The sequence below is a fragment of the Ischnura elegans genome, chromosome 11 (assembly GCF_921293095.1).
Source record: "Ischnura elegans chromosome 11, ioIscEleg1.1, whole genome shotgun sequence".
NCBI classification, from domain to species: Eukaryota; Metazoa; Arthropoda; class Insecta; order Odonata; family Coenagrionidae; genus Ischnura; species Ischnura elegans.
This window is the reverse complement of record NC_060256.1, coordinates 89039790-89060504: the sequence shown is the minus strand read 5'-3', so window position 1 is coordinate 89060504 and position 20715 is coordinate 89039790. Positions and strand designations below refer to the sequence as shown.

Below are 20715 nucleotides of genomic sequence, written 5' to 3'. Positions count from 1 at the left end.
AAAATATTTTGATCAAAATTTAATGCAACTGACGCGCACCCTGTCCCACGGTCAAAATTTTGTCCAACTGCCTTTTGGTCCTATCGTTTGTACAAATCACCGATTTGTACAAATGGATAGGACAGGTTCTAAATTTTCATCCAATTGGATGAAACCAACCAATCACAGGGCCTTTGACAAAAAAGCATCGCCAAGCGCTGACACACAGGCCAAATACGTTAAACTTATTTATCGTCTGCATGAGTATTTTAATTAATAATTATGTATATTATGGACACAAAAATAAACTTTGTTGTATTCCACACAGTATGCATTAAAAACCCAACCGGTTTCCACTTTTTCAGGTCGTTATCTTAATCGTAAACCTCTAGATAAGGACCTGAAAAGATCGAAACCGGTTGAGTTTTTTCATTAGCATTGTATGGAATACTAAAAGGTTTAGTTTTAAATTTATAATATCACCATACCACGAAGTGAATTCACAAAACATTATTTCAAATATATATATACGTTCGTGATCGTCTATTTCATCGCCTGGTGTGGCCCTAAAGGTAAATATGAGCAAATATTTGTCTCAGTGATAGGCGATGGAAGCTCTCAACTAGGAAATCCGTAATAATCAGTTGATCTTAAATAGAAAGGAAGCAATCTTTAGAATCGCAATACCAAGAGGGATGTTTTGGAAATAATAAAAGATTTACTTAAGGTATCGAGGCCGAATTTTACGCTTTATGGAAGGCATACAATGCGAGCGAGCAGCTGGAGAAATGACTAATATGAACTGACGATTGTACCTGTGAAACACTACAGCTGCCCGTTTCTATTACTATGATTATAGGATAAGGACCTTATTTTAGAAACTGCTAGATTAGGAGAGAAAAATGTGATTTAAATGCACGCTTACAGCACTATTCATAACATCTCCTCAACCACAATGTCCATCATTTATTAATAACATTTTCCTCGCGGGAATAAACTGCCTCACGTTTGTATCCTGGCGTTTTATTCTGCCCTCAACCTTGCTGATAAGGGACATGAAAATATCCTGACTTGTCGTCAATTATTATCGATAATAAACGGGAACATCGGCGACCAACTCCTTCTCCAACATGTTTAGCATGCTTATTCCAACGCTTTCATACCCCTTTTCCAGCCAAGGCCAAGTTCAGCATTCCTTCTGTTTTCTTTTTTTCGCATCTTTAATGTTCAAGAGGCCTGTTCAAACAATTTCGCCTGCTTAAAAAGAAAGAATCCTCCACCTCCACAAGTTTCCTAGTTGTTTACATAAATATCGTCTTTCGTTTGTTTTTGATCAAAATGAGATGCATCGTGGGACACCCCCAGTCCAGTTGTATCAAAATATTTGCATCAAAATTTTTGGACAAAAATTTTGATCAAAATATTTTGACGCAAATTTGACCGTGGGACATCGGCTTGACGCTCATCCCGACAGACGGCTTGCATCGAGGCTTTTCTTCTAATTTCCTCCGTGGGAATGCAGTCGAAAATTTTTTTCTGGGGTGTTATTGCACAGAGGAACAATGCACCACTTGTAATTTTTCCTTATTTCACCCACGTTCTCCTTTAAACGCAACGTGGCTCTTCCAAACCTGCAGTTACTGGGCTTGGATCTTGGACTCGTACTGAACTATGACGTCACAGCCAAAGATTAGTGGGGGCGGTATTTTTTAGCCCGCGAAACTCGGGCGACTTTTGGGAGTCATTTTCTAGGGTATAAACTGAATTTTAAGCGGAAAAAAGTATATTGCGGTACTAAGTGTTTACTGTAGTATATCAGCATACTGTTTATAAAAAGTATGCAATTTCCCTATTATGTGCACGGTGTAAAATGGCCGTTAACGGGAGAAATGCCTTTTAATGTACCTATATGTTTTTTTCCAACTGCCGCCGCCTTCGATCATAGCATTTAATCAGAAAATTCCGAGAGTTAGGTAAAACCCTAATGCAGATAAATTTATTGTTACTTTGGCTTCACTAGGTCCTATTTACCCGCCGAAACTAAGAAACTAGTGATTTACAGCCCATAGCGCATTTTCATGGTGAAATTATTCAATTAATCTAATCGTTCCTCCTATAATTCGTCCACATCCGACTCTTATCACTCCATCTCATCCCGATTTGCTTTCGAACCGCCGCCGAGACCGCAGTTAGTTCCATATTTCCCCTAGTGGTAGCGCCACCGCGCGCCAGAGTTTCTCTGGAGGGGTTTGAGGGGTGGGAGCGTCAGTCAAGGCAACAACATTGAGCCGAAGATTAGTAACCAGTATATAAGGGCCATGGCGACGACTCAACTTCGTAGTTATTATATGGCAATATAGAGGACTCTGAGTACAGCAACACAGCAACGCCAAAATAATCACGGAAGACGTTGGAAGCTGCAATTGATTTCCTTCATTGGGAAGCGTATGCGCAGTTGAATATTTAGATTATAAATTTAACCATGACAATCGTAACAAAGCCTATTACGGAGAAAAAGACCGACAAGCTTGAAGAGCCCTTGGTTGACAATGAAATCAACGAAAGTTTGGTGAGTAGGTTTAAAGTCTATCTCGGATTAGTTCCGTGCAATCTTTATTCACCAAACAGCTATTTGGTTGCCTGAATTTATGCTTAAATCCTCCCTTAAACACCTATTGTGGTCATAATTTTACCATTTTATAAAATCTACATTGAAAACTGGTCTTTAATAATGTTTCATGAGAGAAATCACTATCTCACACTAATTTTCCCTTCACAGCCCAGCAAGGTGGATATCGAGGCTACCGCAGAACCGGAGCCTCATTACTTGCTTATGAGAGGACGTGCGAGACGTGTTTCGACTGCGACAACAGTGTTCTTGTTCCTCACAGCTTTAATAGTTATGTGCATTGGCATCGTAGGTGGTGTTTTCGTGTACCGTCAGTTTGCCCGGGCGCAGGTTAGTTTTTGAGTCCTTTATTGAATTTAGTGGGCAAGTTTTACTATTAAGAAGTACAAGGTGTCGGGGACTTTTATTTTGACAATTCTTTGCGCTGTTGTCTCCTGCGATAATTAAGCCTGCTCTTCACTACTTGGCTGAAGTATTTTCACTGGTAGCTTCTTATTAGGAAACCGTCTTCACCAATTGGTAAAGGTTACTCTCCGTCACATTTCCTTCTTCTATTTTAATCCACTGCTAAAAGTGAGTGTTTGCGTCTTATCTGTGGTAAGTGATGGTCTGCGTTGGTTGATAAGGAATCATTGATGATTAAGCGCTGGCGATTTCCTCATGAATATATTCTGTGATCCCAACCCGGAAAAGTCATTTCTTGATTTTCTAGTTATATGTTGAACCCCTTCTCTCGCTTCTTTCCTTGGGTTTTAAAAATGGTGAAATAGATTTTTCGCTTAAAACTAGTATAATTTGATATGATTGAGATAGTAATCAGTGACGTCATGGCAAAATTAGCAGTGCTGGTTTGTTAGCTTGGTCCTTTTGTGTATGCTCCTAAGATGCTTGGTGAAGTGAAGTTTCTCTCACGTTTTTTTCTAAGCTCTGCTGAATTATCGTCCATTCCTTCAGCCTTATTTTTTGCTGATATAGGCTACTTCCTTGTTTCCCTTGCACAAGTTTATTTTGTTTATCCTCGCATATGTTCATCGTCCACACTTCTCAAGCTGTCCTCAATTTGCTGCGAATGTTGTTCCTCATTCCCTTGCAGCAAGCGTGTCCTCCCTCAGCGTTTGCATTCCTATATTTTCTCCATGCTTTTATGAGGGCTATGACTTCATCTGTGATCCATGGCTTTTTCTCAACAAATTTTCTCCTCCCTAGAACTTATCTAGCAACCTCCTGAAGCCCTTTTTGATATTTTTCCAGCCATTCTCCACTGATTTCTCCGTCAGATCTAATCCTATCTTGCTCTCCACTACTTTTTGATGGGCATTTCGATTTGTTGGCTCCTGTAGTTTCTCTTATTGCCATGAGTTCTTCTCTGATTTCTTGAATTTCATTATCACTACATTATACATATGTCGATATCTGCCCTGGGGACTTATGGGTGGAGTATTTTGCAGTCCATTTTCTGGTTCCAAAACCTATGCTTCTCTAAAATGTTGTCTAGTTGAACTCTTATTTTATCTCCTGGCATTTTCTATGTATATTCTCCTTCTAAATTCATCTTCTTTGCGTGTTATTCTTGAATAGTGTGTTGGCAAGCATTAATATTTGTTCTGCGCAGAATTCCAGAAGCCTTTCTCCTCTTTCTTTCAATTTCATAACCCATATTTTCTGGTTGTTCTTCCATCCAGCCCTTCACCGACTAGTGTTCCAATCACATTGAACTATTAGGTTTTTTTCACCCCTTACCTGTTTGATTACTTACATGATATCTTCGTAGACTTATGAAATTTAATCTTGAATGAATCAATGGGTCTTCAGTTTCTTCATCCTTGTAGTCTATTGTAGGCATATAAACCTGTACTGCTATGGTATCTACCAGTTTCATCTCTGTACAAAGACTATCCGTTCACTGTTTTGCAGGAAGCTTTTCGTACACATTCAGGCACTCTTTCTGAGCTTTTTCCCAACCCCAGCATTATTGTTAAGAGATGCTGTGTGCATAATTTTTTAGCTTCCCCTCCAAAGGTCTCCCTTCTTAGGCCACTTTATTTCACTGATTCCTAGCATGTGGAGGTTTAACCTATGCATTTCCTCCTTAAAGTTTTCTACCCTATATATATTTCCTAGCATATTTCAGAAGTGTTGTGTTGGCAGTTGTTTTTCTTTATATGCTAGCAGTGCCAGGAATTTATTTTTGATTCTTGTTTGTTCTAATTTTTTTTCCCACACTAAAATGGTGGTCGTCAGTTGACGTTGTGTGATGTAACAAGGTGAAGTCCCAATGTATTCGTTGATCATGCAATCTCTCACCCTTTTTATTCCACTGCTTGCCTTAACCTAACATACCGCATGTCCTAAGCAATATTAAGGTCCATGTTGTATCCTCAGTGTTTTCTCACAGTTGGCCAAAGTATTGTTATATGTACTATCCTCTTGAGTAGTCCTTGCCCAGAGACCTGAATGGGCACTAGTTTACCTCCGTAATAAATTTACCTGAGAGAATTCCATCATGTCTGATATTTAAAGAATTGGAGTAGCTGCAACTCCACCGGGTAACAATATGATGTATACAGGAATTGCCATGAGAGAAAAGTCCCCTGGACCAGGAATCGAACCATGGACCACTACGCTATCCATGTTCTTTAATTCCCATGGCAATTTTCTCAAGGCAATTCTTGTATATTTCACCACTGTTCACGCGGCAGGATTAGAAATATTACACAGCAATGTGATGGTTTTACCCTTGCCTTCCAAATCGTAGCATTACAGCCCCTAAAGTAAATGTTACCTCACCTGCAGTGAAATGAGTATCTCTGTACTGACCACTGTGGTCTCCACCTTCACTCATGTAATGAAGAGCTGCTGCCCTCTCCTCTTGGAGATGGGAAGCATAATTTTTGGTGGTCTCACAGCATTTCCAAGTCACAGCTTCTTCTGTATCATTCAAATTGCCAACTTACCCAGGAATACAGCAATACCTCCTCAGATCGTTGTTACTTTTTGTCCACAATTTATTCGGCAAGTAAGCTATCTTATATCACGGCTAACCTCTGTATCTATTGGTTGACTCTCCCTCCGCAACCTGGTGGATGCACTCAGAGGCTTAACACGTTGCGTACCGGGGTATTTTAATACCTAGGAACGCCGAGATTGGAAATATGTGCCTATTAGGGCTTAATGCCTTTGGTTTAAACATGGTTAAAAAGCTAATGTTTAGAATATAACTTTATCCAATCAAACGTTATGATACATCAATTCATTATGAATAGCAAACAACAACTGAAAATGTACTAACCAATAAGTATTGTACGCTTTAAATTTTTTTAGGTTGACGCGCGTAAATGACGATAATCTTTGTCGTCCCTTTTTGAACGCTCGGGAAAAAAATGGCGAGAATTCTTGCCATTTGTACGCAATGTGTTGAAGCTTAGCCAGGAGTATAAATGTTAAATGTAGACTCTCGTTATTACGAAGTTCATGGGACCGAAAAACCGGAGATTTGTAATAACGAAGTACGTACGAATATTTCTTTTAGGAATCATTGAAAGAAAAAATCATACTTTGCCAAAATTTCTTGTCTCCTCAATCTCCCACTTCTAATCTTCAGAGTCAAGTGTATAATATATAAATTATGTGGAAGTCCTCGGTATACCAAGAAGCGTTCCGAGACCTTACTCATTATTATGATTAAAAAATTTTGGGCTATGTCGCCGTGACAATTCTTTGGTGGCCACAACGTTTCCCGAATGATGCTGGTCGCTTTTCAAGGGATTCTGAAGAATTGGGAATTTAAAATCTTATATATAGGTATCTGTGTCAGGTGGTGGGGGGAGGGGAGTGGGAGGTTGGAGGAGTGGGTAGCTGCTTGTTTTTTCTCACTACGGGTTGCCGAGTACGGCTAATTTTAATGCCGGTGTCTTTGTTAAAATTATTCTTTTCTTCTTTGGATATTTCAATGGCTTCTCGGACAAGTCTCTGTTTAAAACCATTAACTTTGGCAATGATTTTGGCTTCTTTGAGGTCGATTGTGTGCCCAAGCGCTGCGTGTTCGACTACCGTGGACTTTGTTGATTGCCCCAGTTGAATCGCTCTTGCGTGCTCTTCTAGGCGTGTTTTGACTGATCTGCCTGTTTCGCTGAAGTAGTTCTTCCCGCAGGTCTGGCAAGGAATTTCGTAGACCCCGTCCACTTGTAGTGGAGTTCTATCCTTGACGGTGTTTAGGAGATGTTTTATCTGTATGTGAGGCGAGAAGATTGTCCTTATCTGGAATTTTCGTAGGATATTTCATATTACGTCAGTCGTCCCCTTAATGTATGGCAGGAATGCTTTCTAAGGCCTCCCCCCACCACCTGACACAGATACCTACATAAAAGATTTTAAATTTTCAACTCTTCATAATCCCTTGAAAAAGCGACCGGCATCGGTCGGGAAATGTTGGGGCCACCCAAGAATTGACGCGGCGACATAGCCCATAAGTTTTTAATCATAATAACGAGCACCCGCGAAAGTTTCAATGAAGCCTTACTCATTAGTTAGTAAACCTATACAAGGCATCGAGGAGAGTGGTTATCCTGCAGAATGCAACACTGCATCACAATCTTGCAATAACTCATGATTGTGACAAACTGATCTAGCTTGCAACATAGCCGGAGCCGAAAAAAACGCTGTCTGCAGGAGGAAAGAATAGGCGAAACACTCAGCAGTACTTTACTTCACACCGGATTAAATGATACTTTGTTCAGATTATGCCCAAAGTGCGAGTTCCTCTACGCCACGTCTTGTCGCATCGGCAAACTCCGAAGGTGCCAAATTTGAAATTTCAGGCACGCTTGAATTTTTCGAATGTTCTTATCTCTGAAAGTTTGTAAATCCAATTTGCGTAGGAAGAGGAATAACTGCACATCCAATTTATGAGCTTTAATTAGTGGGTCACCATAATTCCTCAGGAATGAAGCTTATTATATGATGTTGCATGCATATTGAAGTATCTCCTACTGAAGAAAGAACCGAAATTGACTCTCTTGGACACAGTACAAGAAGCAAACTTAAACGTAGATCAATTATGAGAACGTAGCGTTGTTTATATCCACCTAAATTTCATTGTTTTTCACAGAACTTCGTAATAAATTTCATTTTGTAACCCCGGGACTGGGACTGAGGTACGTAATTTTGTAATAACGAAAGTATCGTATTAACATTTCTTTTACTTGAGATTAGATAGGCCTTTTCGTCGGGACCAAGGAATTGCTTCGTAATAACGAGAACTTTGTAATGATGTTGTTCGTATTAATGAGAGTCTACTGTACCAAGTATTATTTTGGAAATGGTTAGATGAGATGCCCAAAGTCCCTTCCTTTTTACCCAATTCCATAATATGCACTCAAAAGAGTACAACTCATTCTTGTACGTACTGAATTGTTATTGAACATTCATTATTCAATATTTTTTGGAATTTGCTATTTAAAAATTGGAGTAGTTTACTGCAAACAGTTAATAAATCTAATTTTGAATTTCAATTGTATTTCTTACAACAATTTTATTTAAACTGTTTAATTAATATTGCAGATGCATCGTATCCGAGGATGGTGCAAGATCCCATTGCCTCCTGGACAACCTGAGGCTTACAAGGTAAATATATGTCATGACATATTTGGTATGGGTCTAAGTATTCTTGGTGGTCGCATTTGTTGTCTTAGGTATTTGCAGGATTGGTGGTCATATTTCTACTCTTTGGTATTTGTTGTATTTGATCTTTATTGCCCTTCCATGTTTAATTTGCAAAATCTATGTATGAATGGTAGTGATGTTATTATGGCCCTCTCTCTCTCTCTCTCTCTCTCTAGATGGGTGAGGAATACACTGATGATCTCATGACCAACCGTTTTAAGGGAGCCAACACTCACGCCATCTCACCTGGCTACTTCAACGAACAGTTTGACTTAGACCCCGTGCTCAACTATGAAAAGATAGACGTTCCCGATTTCAGCAATGGACGCCGAGGTAGATTCATCCACGACTTTAATTCGGTGAGTAGAAATGCAGGTTGTGGTGCTTGTTAGAACATAACTTACGTAGTTTTATATCATGTAAATTCACTCTTACTAGTTTATTTTTCTGATCAAACAATCCAAGGATCAACTCTTATCAACTCTCAAGGAACAACCTCATTTAAAATTGGTTGCAAGCGATATATAAATAAATGCACCTATTGGCATGTAATATTGTGTGAAGCAGCATCTCCTTCTATGTTGCACATCTTATACCTGACCTTGTGCTTATGTTCTACAAATTATGAACTACTAGATAAACTACCTAAGTTTAAATAGCAACAGATTATGAGGGCTAATTCTATTCAGAGGATTCAGGGAAGTTAGCAGTAATTACATATGTAGATGTCAAAATACCTAAGGCCTGTTTCACATGGACGCGGACGGTCCACACTTCGCACGTGGGGGGCGGAAAGCGGTCACTGCTGTTCACATAGGCAAAAACACATTAAGAAAAACACACAAATCTGTCCGCATCCGCACATGTCCGTTGTGTGCAGCTTGCCAAGGTAAAAGAATGTCATACTGCCAAGTGTAATGGAAGCAATTGTTGAATACCAGGTAAGAAAAAAACGGAGGAAAAGTTTCCATAAAAGTAGGTTTAGGGTGCATCCTATTGTGGAACAAAGAAAATTAAAAGCAGGTTTCGTGATCACATTTACTGAGATTTGTGCTCATGAAGATAAGTTTTTCGATTATTTTCGCATGCCCACTCCCTTTCACTTTACATGGTGAAATAATGCACTTGCACTGTTATTTCCAATGACAAATCTGCTTGGTCTGCATCAGCCATCCGCATTCATATGTAAGCACAAACCTGTCTCTGTGGCCTGTATGCGCGCAGGTGATCCGCGGGGCGGAGGGGCCACATGGATGTCTGCCTCGCATGGGGACGGTACGTAGTCATGTGTAAGCTTCCATTAACATCAATGGAACCTAATCTGCGTGCGTAGCAAGGAGCGCGGACCGTCCGCACCCATGTGAAACGGGCCTAACCATTCATAAAATTTTATTAATCCTTCCGCTGCTGTTCAATCTCCGAAAACCTTCTCCTCACATGTGGCGGAAAGGTTAAAATGCATTTCATGGGCCCATGGAGCAGGTACTTCAGTAATGGGCGTGTTACACCCTCCAAAGGGTCCCAAATCCGGGACCCTTTCCTCGATGAGCTCACCCACACAGGACCGTCTCATCGACCCTACCAGCTCGGGGGCCTCCCTCCCGAAAAGTGACCGCTCTGACTGCAATTTGAAAATCAACCAATCAATCCGATCATCAAAAAATGATTGTTTTCAGTCAAAGTGTTCACTTTTTGGGAGGGAGGCCCCCCGCTGGTAGGGTCGATGAGACAGTGCTGTGTGGGTGAGCTTGTCAAGGAAAGGGTCCCGGATTTGGGACCCTTCGAAGTACTTTTGCGAAAGTGCATGGCATGGAAGAAGGAAAAGTACGCTCACAGCAGTGAAAGGGTTAAACACACTGCACCTGTCCCCTTATGCACATAGTATGATGTCGTTTTGGTCAAGTCTGCCCTGGGGTGTTAATTTATCAGATTATATTTTAACACTCCACTCTAATTACCTCCTGTTGTGATGAATATTTGTATTTTTGGGCTGCCTAGAAATATTGTCAATACAGTGGAACTTGGTTAGTACGTTTCTGAAGGGACCACGAAAAATGAACGTACTAACCAGGAAAACGTACTAACGAGGAAAGTAAATAATAGCAATCGGGGTTATTGCAATCAGTGAAAAAGTCGTCATAATTACAATTACTATCAGTAGTTCTCATAGGATCGCCTTCCTGAACTCTTTTCACATTTAAAATCAAGAAAATGAGCGCTACCATGAAAAACAATACCATGTGAATAAAAATCGCAATTTTTCATGGACATCCCGGAGAGGATTTCATGATTACGGCGTCTATCTCCCATGATTTATCCTATATATATTTACAGAACGAGGACGAGTGAAGCTCAGACAAGCGAAGATAAGTCATTTTTCTTTCTCACAGCGTACTCGGAGAATGTAACAACAACCCGGAGTAAGTCAACTGGTTTTTTAAACATCATAAAAATTGGGCAAAATTATATTGACTTTCAAATTACGGCAACAGCCGCAGACATTCGCTTCTGGAATGATACCATTTCGATTGTAAAATCGATCGATATATCAACTGATGACACGCAAGATTATTAGATTACGACGTAATTACAAGAAAATTTTATATTAAACAGTTGAAATTTACTTTCAAAATTTGTCTAATGTCGTCTGCTTTCGTTCCGAGATCAAGTATTTTTAAGCTAAGCTTCGCGTGGAGATCCAGAGGATCGTCTGCTCCCGTAACAGTAGTCAAGTAAATACGCACGACGTCGAGTTTATGGAGCAGTACTGTTTTAGATAATGTGGGAATTGTCTAATACCGTTAAGACTCATTTCTTCATCATGATAACTCGTGCAATAGCAACAATTGCCCACTCATGAACTTTGTGCGCAGCAGTGGGCACTCCCAAGCTCCAAAGGCAACAGAAGGTGAGGAGCTCGGGGTGGGGAAAATTGGGGCTTCTTATTGGCTGTAGTTTTTCATAGTCAGACATTCCCAAAAAATGGCCGCATTTTATTTTTCATCACGTCACAAGAATTGAGAAATGCGTTATGATAAATCACGGTCGAAGAAAGATGTGGAATGAATGCAAGAATTTCAATGGCTAATAATAATATATTAAATCATGAATTCGGAGGTTTATGACCCATAAGAAGATAGTAGAGAACGAATTGCGGGTTGCGTCACGGCAAGCAATTGAGCGTACTAACCAGGAAAGCGCATTTTTTTCAAACGTACTAACCAAATACTTTTACCTGTATTTTGTTCGGATAGTACCGGGACCGAGGGAAATCGGTGTACTAAGGAGGAAAACGTACTAAGGAGGAACGTACTAACCAAGTTCCACTGTATTATATTGAATCTGGGTAATTGAGGAAAAGTCATGTGAATTAGATCAGAGAATCTCATCAATGGTGTAAGGGAAAATTTATCTCATTGTGTTTGAATCGAAAGAACTGCTGTAACATTAAACTTTCTGTTACTTTTACTTGAATAATATTTAGTATCAAAATTCCTATTTTTTGAATGTTCGACGTAATGAAGTTAATTTAGAAAATGATTTTATATGTTTATAAGAGGATTTTGTATTTAATTGATTCTCTTCAAAAACAAAATGCAGGAGAACAAAGGAGAGAGTGAAAAAGTCTGAGAAGGTTTTTTATGTCAGGGAAAAGTGAGGGATTTGAATTCAGGAATATTTTAACAACATCCAGAGTGTGAAAAAAGTGTTTAAGTTGGGATTATCGAGGATATTTGTATAATTTGAAAACCATTTGAAAAAGTAGTTATTAGGCACTATTTTTTATTGCAGTAGCATCACTGAATGACTTTCTATTTCATGGTCTATAAATAAGTCTTATGTTTTTGAAGTTTCTCATGTGTGCGTATCATTCATTTTTGTGTTCAGAATAAGACTGGAATCATCGACCTGGATGGACATAGATGCTTTGTGATGCCCCTGAATCGGCGCCAGGTTCTTCCACCCAGATCTTTGTATGATTTGGTGCAGAAAATGTGGGAAGGTAGGCCCAAATTATGTGCATAAGTTCGCTCTCCTTCCATCTGTCAAGCTATAAATCTGGTTCACACTGAATTTGATATGGATGAGGAGGTTGGCTCAAAAAGTTAAAGTCTTGTAAATAAGCTTTGTTTTTGGGTGTTTTCCGTGTATTTTTTGTGTTGCATTCACTCTTGAGGAAGTCTCCAGCATGCAAGTGGAAACGTCTGTGGAGCTGATACAATAACTGTGGAAAACACCAAAAAAAAAAAATTATTTACAATCAATGGTCTGGGAAAGCTACAGTCAATTGGTAAAAGTCTTCATTTTTTATATTTCCAGTATTAAAGTTCATCTTTCTTAAGAATCATTCATCTATCATTGAATGAAATTACATTTACCTTATAAAGTAAACATAATCAACTGAGCCATGCTACTTTTTGCGGAAGTTGTGATTATAGAAAAGTACGATTAATGGTGAAAATTTCCATCCGTCAGCAAAACGTAGCTTAAAAATTCATATTATCATCTCAATGAAATTTTATTTACTAATACTATCTGTATTTATTATTATCACCTCGTATGAAATTTTGTCAATAATTGCTTTTGCTTACTTTGTTGAAATCAATATGCGGTTATTATTGATTTTTTATATTAGCTTAAGGTTATGCAAATGATTTGATAAATTTGAATTATTTAAGCTTGAATCACATTATTTCCGTACCTTTTTCCATCACTCTTTCTGTCCATTTTCTGATGGACTGAGTTCCCAGTCCATCAGAAAAGACTGTCTTGTTTACACTCACGTTCTCTTATATAGAAAGTGGAATGTGGCATTTAATTAAACAACACTTCCGTGTATTTTGATAGGGCAAAAGTCAATGGCAGCAATGGCTTCAGTGGCAGAAAAAGCGGCGTACCGAATAACAGAAAAAGCGATGGGCAGGCCCATCGCTGGAGTCATCACTGGAAATGATTTTGTGATTCTGGCTTTAGGCTCAATATACTCTTAAAGGCTACCAAAAGTAAATTGAAGTTGTCATTCTCCATCTTTCCATTATTTTATCTAAAGAGAAGGATATACTGAATAAAAGAATTCAATGAATGGGGAATAATTAGGAAAAATATTTTTATCAAGACTTATTGTATAGAGATATTGCATTTCAGGAAATACTCGTATCCCTCAGGTAACATTCTAGATATGTTATTAAAAAGTGTCGTGTAATGGGAATGTCATGTTCTGTAAGAGGTGTAATTAGGCAATATAATTTACACTCTGTATGCAATTGGCTGACTTTTCTTGGGGCTATTTTACATCCTTGGGTATCAATACAGTTTATATAGCAAGTAGAGGCCGCTTATAGGATAGTGAGGAACCACTTTAAGGAAAGGGGCGTAAGATGTAATACCCTTAGGGACAAAAACGGAGAACTATTGATTGAAAACGAAGAAAAAGGGAAGAGATGGAAGGAATATCTGGAAGATTTGTACAAAGGAAGTCGCCTCAGAACGAATGCTATCGAAAACGAGAGGGAAGTGGATGCCGATGACATGGGAGCCCCAATTTTAAGATCGGAATTTGATGCGGCTGTAAGAGACCTCAGGATAAATAAAGCGTCTGGCATTGATGACATTCCTGCAGAACTAATTAAAAATTCAGGAGAGAAGACGTTGAACCAGCTATACAAAATCATTAGTGAAATGTATACGACAGGTGAGATACCAAAGGATTTCGAGAGGAACATTATAATCCCTATTCCTAAGAAGAAAAGGGGGGAGAAGTGCGAAGATTTTAGGACCATAAGCCTTACTACACATGCGACAAAGATACTGACAAGGATCATCTATAGAAGAATAGAACGAAAAGCAGAAGAGTACTTGGATGAGGACCAATTTGGATTCAGAAAAAACAAAGGCACAAGGGAAGCAATATTGGCCCTAAGACTGCTCATAGAGAAGAGAATGGAAAAGAACAAGCCAACATTCGTTGCATTTGTGGACTTAGAGAAAGCATTTGACAACGTGGATTGGAGCACAATGCTTGGAATCCTAAAGGAAATTGGGGTTCTTTATAATGACAGAGGAATCATCCACAGTTTATACAAAAACCAAGTAGCCGTGATAAAATCAGGGCCCAGCTGTGGAGAAGCAAGAATTAGGAAAGGAGTGCGACAAGGCTGTACATTGTCACCCGTAATTTTCAATGTTTACATTGAAAAAGCCATTAATGAAATCAAAGAAAAGGAATTGGGAGTGAATATCCATGGAGAAAAAATTAGCATGCTAAGATTTGCCTATGACATAGCCGTTATAGCAGAAACAGAGAAGGATTTGAAAAATATTCTGGTTAATATGGGTAGGGTAATGAGTAGATATCAACTGAAAATAAGCACGAAGAAAACCAAGATCTTAGTATGCAGCAGAAGAGAAGAAGTCAAGACCAACATTAAAATAGGGAAGCAAAAACTGATAGAGGTGGATGAATTCGGTTGTTTGGGAAGCAAGATAACTAGTGATGGGAGAAGTAAGAAAGAAATTATCAGCAGAATAGCTCAGGCAAAGAGAGCTTTCCACCAAAAGAGAGACCTGCTTAAAGTGGGAAACTCAAATATGGAAGTAAAGAAACAATTTATAAGAACCTACATCTAGAGTATGCTCCTATACGAAAGTGAGGCATGGACAATGACCGCAGTGGAGAAAGCAAGGATAGAGGCCTTCGAAATGTGGTGCTACAGAAGAATGATGAAGATCAAATGGATTGACCGAGTTAGTGACGAGGAAGTCCTAAGAAGAGTAGGAGAGAAGAGAAGCCTCATTAAAACCTTAACAAGAAGACGGAACAACCCTATAGGCCACATATTGAGACATGATGGCCTGATGAAGACAATCGTCGAGGGACAATTGGAAGGCAAGAATGGAAAAGGAAGACCTCGAACAAAATATATGGAACAAGTAAAGAAGGATGTGAAAGAGAAGAAATACGTAGGTGTGAAAAGATTAGCTGATAGGAGAACTGAGTGGAGAGCTGCTTCAAACCAATCCTAGGATTGTTGACCAGTGATGATGATGATGATGATAGCATTGTGATCGAGAATCCAAATTGTTATTTTCTTTTGTAGTACCAGTTACTTCATTAATATACCTACTTCTTTGATTTTCCAATGCTAAATAAAGAGGTGACATGAGAATTTTTGGTAAGTTCCTTGGTTGAGGTAAAGCAGGACAATTTTTTATACAAATAGAAGGCAGTCTTAAGATCCAGTTTTATATTAACAAAAATTATGTTAAAAGAATTAATATTAAGCGAGGGATACCTGTAATTGATATTCTTGGTAAAATGTTTGCATTTGAGCTCAATATTCGAATTTGTAAAAGAGGTATTTTACCCATTTATAGCTAAACTGCTTGATTCCTTGTTGACTATTATGTCAGTGTTTTTTTCATATTTTTCTAGGCTATTATGATGTGGATACTGAAGTTGTGCGTGATACCATGAAGGTGGTCACTCCACCAATAATAGACAAACAAAGTGTGGGGACGTACATCCGTCGAGAATGCAATGGGCTGCCGATATACAAGTTAGAGAAATACAATGCTCATCCAGGTAAGGCAACCTGCTGCGTATGCACTTGAAATATTCATTCACTTTCTGAAAAACAGTGCCCACAGATTAACTCTCACTTATCTGTGCGCAAATTATCCATGCATTAGTTTAGCCTCTAATTGTAATAATAAAGCCCTTCAGCATTGTTATTGTGTACACATTTGTTGATATTATTTTTCCAAGTAAATGGGAACAATATTTGTGTTGTTTCTGGAATGACTGCATGGAATTTACTAATCATTATGAAGAAGTAATAATAATAATTTAATTATTCCATATGTCCTTACAGTACAACAATTCTGCAACCTAGGTTTAAAAGATCTTCATCATCAGGCACACTGGACATCGAATAAATATAATTGTTACGCATACTTGTTAATTATTATTATTATAAATATAATAGTATAAATTGTTAACAAGTCTTTGTAATTATTCAATTTCTTCTATGTCCAATGTTCCTGACGATGGAGATCTTTTTCGAAACCTAGGTCACAGAATAGGTGTGCATGAAACGTATGAGGAAGAACTAAGTTATTAGTATTCTTTCTTCGTAATGAAACAAGAGTAGCAAAGGTGGCTACGCAGTAACTGAGTTACCCAGAAATTGAGGTGCTTGGTTTCTGTGCTGACTCCTTCAGCTTGAATGAGTACATTAAATAGTTATAAATGGGTGTCATATTAAATTATTACTGAATCTACTTTTTTATCAATGTTAAAATCAATGGACATTAAATTCAAATCGAAGCAAAAAATGCAAGAAAACAATTGGCCATTGAAGGAGTCATCTGTTCAGTGGAAGTTTGAGGGGAAGGGATCACACGGTTTCTGAGTTTCCCATTTCAATCTTGGACTCTTGCACTGAAGTTTGTCCTTGGTTATATTTTACTTGGAGTGTTTTTCACAATCTTACTACAGCGTTATTTTATGTTAATTGACCAACCATTCGCTGACCAACCTTTTCAGTGTTTAAGAGGAGCATTGGAGATGAAGTGCCATCAACTGCCAGATTTGTTGAGTATGCTGGTAAAAATTTTGTTGAGTTCAACATAATGAACATGGATGAAGTGGTTGCGTATGAGTCGGCTCAGGAGAAGAAGAGCGGGATGGAAGTCAATGATGAGGAGGCTGTGGCCCTTCCTCTCGCGGCCGTTGATGAGAAGAGGACAGCCGAGAAGGGCAGTCCAGCGAGCGAGTAGACGTAGTGGGGGTGCATGGGGGCTCAACGTTCCAAAGTCCGGATCCACCTATGCCAGTCAATGCCCCCGTCCCCCTCCTGACTAATATACTCCCGAGTAATATTGGCGGAATTAATTATTTACTATAATAATTGCTCTATTGATTGTTACTCCTCTATCTTCTATAAATTGATGTCAACCTCCTGGAAAGATAGTGTGCAAGCTCTTTCCTATGTTGCGCAAACGTCCTCCAAACCACCCTACCCTGTTAAATATCTTCTTTGCTGTGTTGCATTCCCAAAGTGAGAGTGCGTGAGAGCTGTGTGATCTGTTCTTCGTGACAGATGTGATGATGTAGGACAAATGAGACTGAAAATTTTACTGATTATTATAATCAATAGTGAATTTTTAGTGCTTCTAATTAAAGCACTACTCTTTGGGGCTAATGTTGAATGCCCCAAATTAAGATCTCCAAACACATTTAGCTAATTTCGTTTTTCTTTTCTTTTTATTTACTTATGTAATGAATGTTTTGTGCATTTATCCACTCATGTGAAATTGTACGAGACCAATGTACCTTCACACATTACATCAGGGGTTCTCAAGTACATGTGTTGCATCGAGTTTTCCATCTTGGGACTACGTTACATTCAAGGCTGTGACCGCTAGTAGTATTCACTGAGAAAAGGGTATTGAGATTATTGCCATTCGACGCATCAATGTGGTGCTTTTGTTGTGAAGGCACTCAGCACATAAATTGGTGACCATCAAACTTGCATTCAAACACCTTCAGTTTGAGAATATCACATTTGAGAACCTCTGTTTTAGTTGGTGTAGAGGAACTAAGTTTCTGGATAGCATTTTGCAGTAATACGTACATATCTTCTTGTATGAATTTAAGGTTATCATATTCGTTCATAGCCCTGAAGATGATGTAAAAAGTATATCGAAATGTTGGCAAATAATTTTGAATAAATCTTTGACCTATGCTCAGAAACGTTAATCGACATTTAAAAAATTGAGATCAAGAAAAGGGAAAAGAAATATCGATATACTGGAAAGGGTAATGTGGATTATTTTACACCTTTATAATGTATATTAGGAAGTGTAAGCTGTAGCCAATCTAAATCAAAATTGGCATTCTTAGAAATCCAAAAGGTGAGTTCATTTTATGCAAAATCGTTCAGGAGATTTAGAAAATGGTGTTGTTCACTCCATTGTCATGCTCACTCACCTTTATTCTTTATTATGGTCCATTTTCTGAATTTCCTTTTCTTTGGATTTTCTGCTGATTAAGAAAATGCAATTGTTCACAGCAATAATTATGTATTATGCTCACTCGCCTTAATTCTCTATTATGGTGCCAAAATGAGTTTGTTATTTTTGATTGGTTCCTGAGGTGTATACATATTCTTACTTTAAGAAGTTGCCAGTGCAATGGGGAAATATGTTTAGAAATGTTCAAAGTACTCTATAAGCAAATTAAGTATCACTATGTAAACATATCCATTTACTGTAAAGTTTGTATGTGGAAGTATTCACAATAAACATATCAAAAATCATTTATGTATTCACTTATGTCTCATACCTTTCGGGGCTACCTACATGTGAGGAAAGAAATTTTGAGATCAAACATAATTGAGACTAAAGCATTTGGGATGTTGAAGCCCGATTTAAGTTGCCATTTTGGGATCATTTTTATTAATACCTTGCGTACCGGGGTAAGCTAATGTTTAGAATATAACTTTACCCAATCAAGCGTTATGATGCATCAATTCATTATGAACAATGAACAACAACTGAAAACGTACTAACGAATATGTATTGTGCGCTTTAAAATTGTTTAGGTTGACGTGCCTAAATGCCGAGAATCTTCATCATCCGTCCGGAACGTTCGGGAAAAAAATGACGAGAATTCTCGCCATCCGTACGCAACGTGTTAATAATAATAATTTAATTTTTCCCCTGGATCTTATAAAGAAAGTAAGATATAAGACATGTTAAGGCATTATGTGCTAAGTTTCACTTAGAATTTCATACGGTATTCATCCATAATGGGAAAAACATTCACAAGTCACATTAACACACTCAATGCGGATGCCTTGAGTTCAAGGCATCCCGCTCTAGCCTAGGATGCGGATGCCTTGAATACAAGGCATCGGTCTCGTAAGGTTTCTCAGCTTGCCATCTGCCTCCGCGTCTTCTACTAGACCCTGCAATTGTGCCCAGCGAGTCAGTGTGTCTTCTCCTGTGACTGGATACAAGTCGTTTCCTTTCCGCAGATTTTTTGCCTTCTTTTTATTATAATATTTAATATTTTCTTTATTATTAGTGCAAATTTTAATTATTTTGAACTATGTATGATTGTATACGATTAAGGAAGACATAATATCTGATATTATAGCAAGATATTTTTTCCGCGTGGCGGTGTGTTATGATAAATTTTCTCAGCATTGAGTGAGTTAAGGTCTAATGATGTCACACAGTGCAGTATGTATTGCAAATGCATAATTCCATAAAGTAGACCGACACTTGTATTTAAAGTTTATGCCATTATGTCCATTAAAAAATGTTTAATACTGTAATAGCCAGATCTAGTGACTTAGACTTTGTACTCTCAGTAGAGATGTAAATCTTATGCAGCTTTTTATAGAAGTCTGCGCAAGTGTTTAAAGCATGATGATATGATATTTATAATAAATATTTCAATCAGAAAATTTCTTATAAATAACATTTTGTAATTGATACCTATAAGAAAAACGCCCAATTTCTGATTAGAAATTTACTTATAGAAAAATTCTTCATGAAATTTTCTTATAAGAAACATGTCCAATTTCTTAAGGATTTTGCAATAGGGAGTAACCAGGCTTTAAAAGTTGAGACAAGCTCATTCCTTTATGGAGATACAATTACCAAAGTCTGTGCAAACAAATCTAAATGCAGGAATTAGTGACATCACCAACTTATCTGCAAAAGGTTAGAGACTGTTGATTTTTAGTTACAAATACATTGAGAAGTAAGCAACAGATCGAGAAACAGAAAATAAAGGTGTTTTAAACTCAATCACAATCTACAAATACAGATTGAAAGATTTGGGATAAACTATTCTGCATCAAAGAGGATGGTGGATTCTTAAATTTTCAAAATCCCATTTGTGTTATGGAATCATTTTCTGAGGATCATAGCCTGGATTTCGTAACGTTTAAAACTATGCCAAACAGAGGTATTTGGTACATATGCTATAGCAAAGATACCCCAATGGCTCACTAGCAAACCTTACTTAATAAACCATTAAAATTCCTTATGTTACCTTCCTTGTACATCTACTGTTTCAACAACTCGCCACCGATGGTCAAGAGTATGAGTACCCAACTGGACAAAGTGAGGATATATATGGGTCATTCTCCCATAATCTTGCAAAATTATGTCCATGGATTGCCATAAAAAAACCAAAACTGAAAAATCAAAACTAATCTGCCTTATTTTATTATGTACCCTTTAACTAATTTTAGTGACCAATTAGTAAAGGAAAAAAATATGTATACCACAAATTTAATGTCCACAGACTATGATTCGTCATGTCCATGGACATTCCCACAAATATTTCCAAAGAGGTTTTTTTTGCATTAACAACCTTTACGAAACAATTTATTATAAAATCTATCATCAAACAAGTTACAACATCATAA

At 38.0% G+C, this 20715-nt stretch overlaps 1 protein-coding gene across 1 annotated transcript; it reads left to right on the top strand.

Annotated features, from left to right (window-relative positions):
• Positions 1–2332: 2332 nt before the first annotated feature.
• On the top strand, positions 2333–18588 carry LOC124167690 (integral membrane protein 2C). Its single transcript, XM_046545677.1, has 7 exons — positions 2333–2548; positions 2759–2938; positions 8168–8230; positions 8446–8628; positions 12158–12272; positions 15702–15851; positions 16815–18588. Exons 1-7 carry the CDS (start codon positions 2462–2464, stop codon positions 17045–17047), a joined length of 1011 nt encoding a protein of 336 aa, XP_046401633.1. The 5' UTR covers positions 2333–2461; the 3' UTR covers positions 17048–18588.
• Positions 18589–20715: the final 2127 nt, after the last annotated feature.

Excerpts from the sequence above, each read along its gene's own strand:
- LOC124167690 (XM_046545677.1), top strand. The coding sequence starts at position 2,462 with ATGACAATCGTAACAAAGCCTATTACGGAGAAAAAGACCGACAAGCTT. Across the intron at positions 2,939-8,167 it reads GTCAGTTTGCCCGGGCGCAG|ATGCATCGTATCCGAGGATG; the intron begins GTTAGTTTTTGA and ends TTAATATTGCAG. Across the intron at positions 15,852-16,814 it reads GAAATACAATGCTCATCCAG|TGTTTAAGAGGAGCATTGGA; the intron begins GTAAGGCAACCT and ends CAACCTTTTCAG.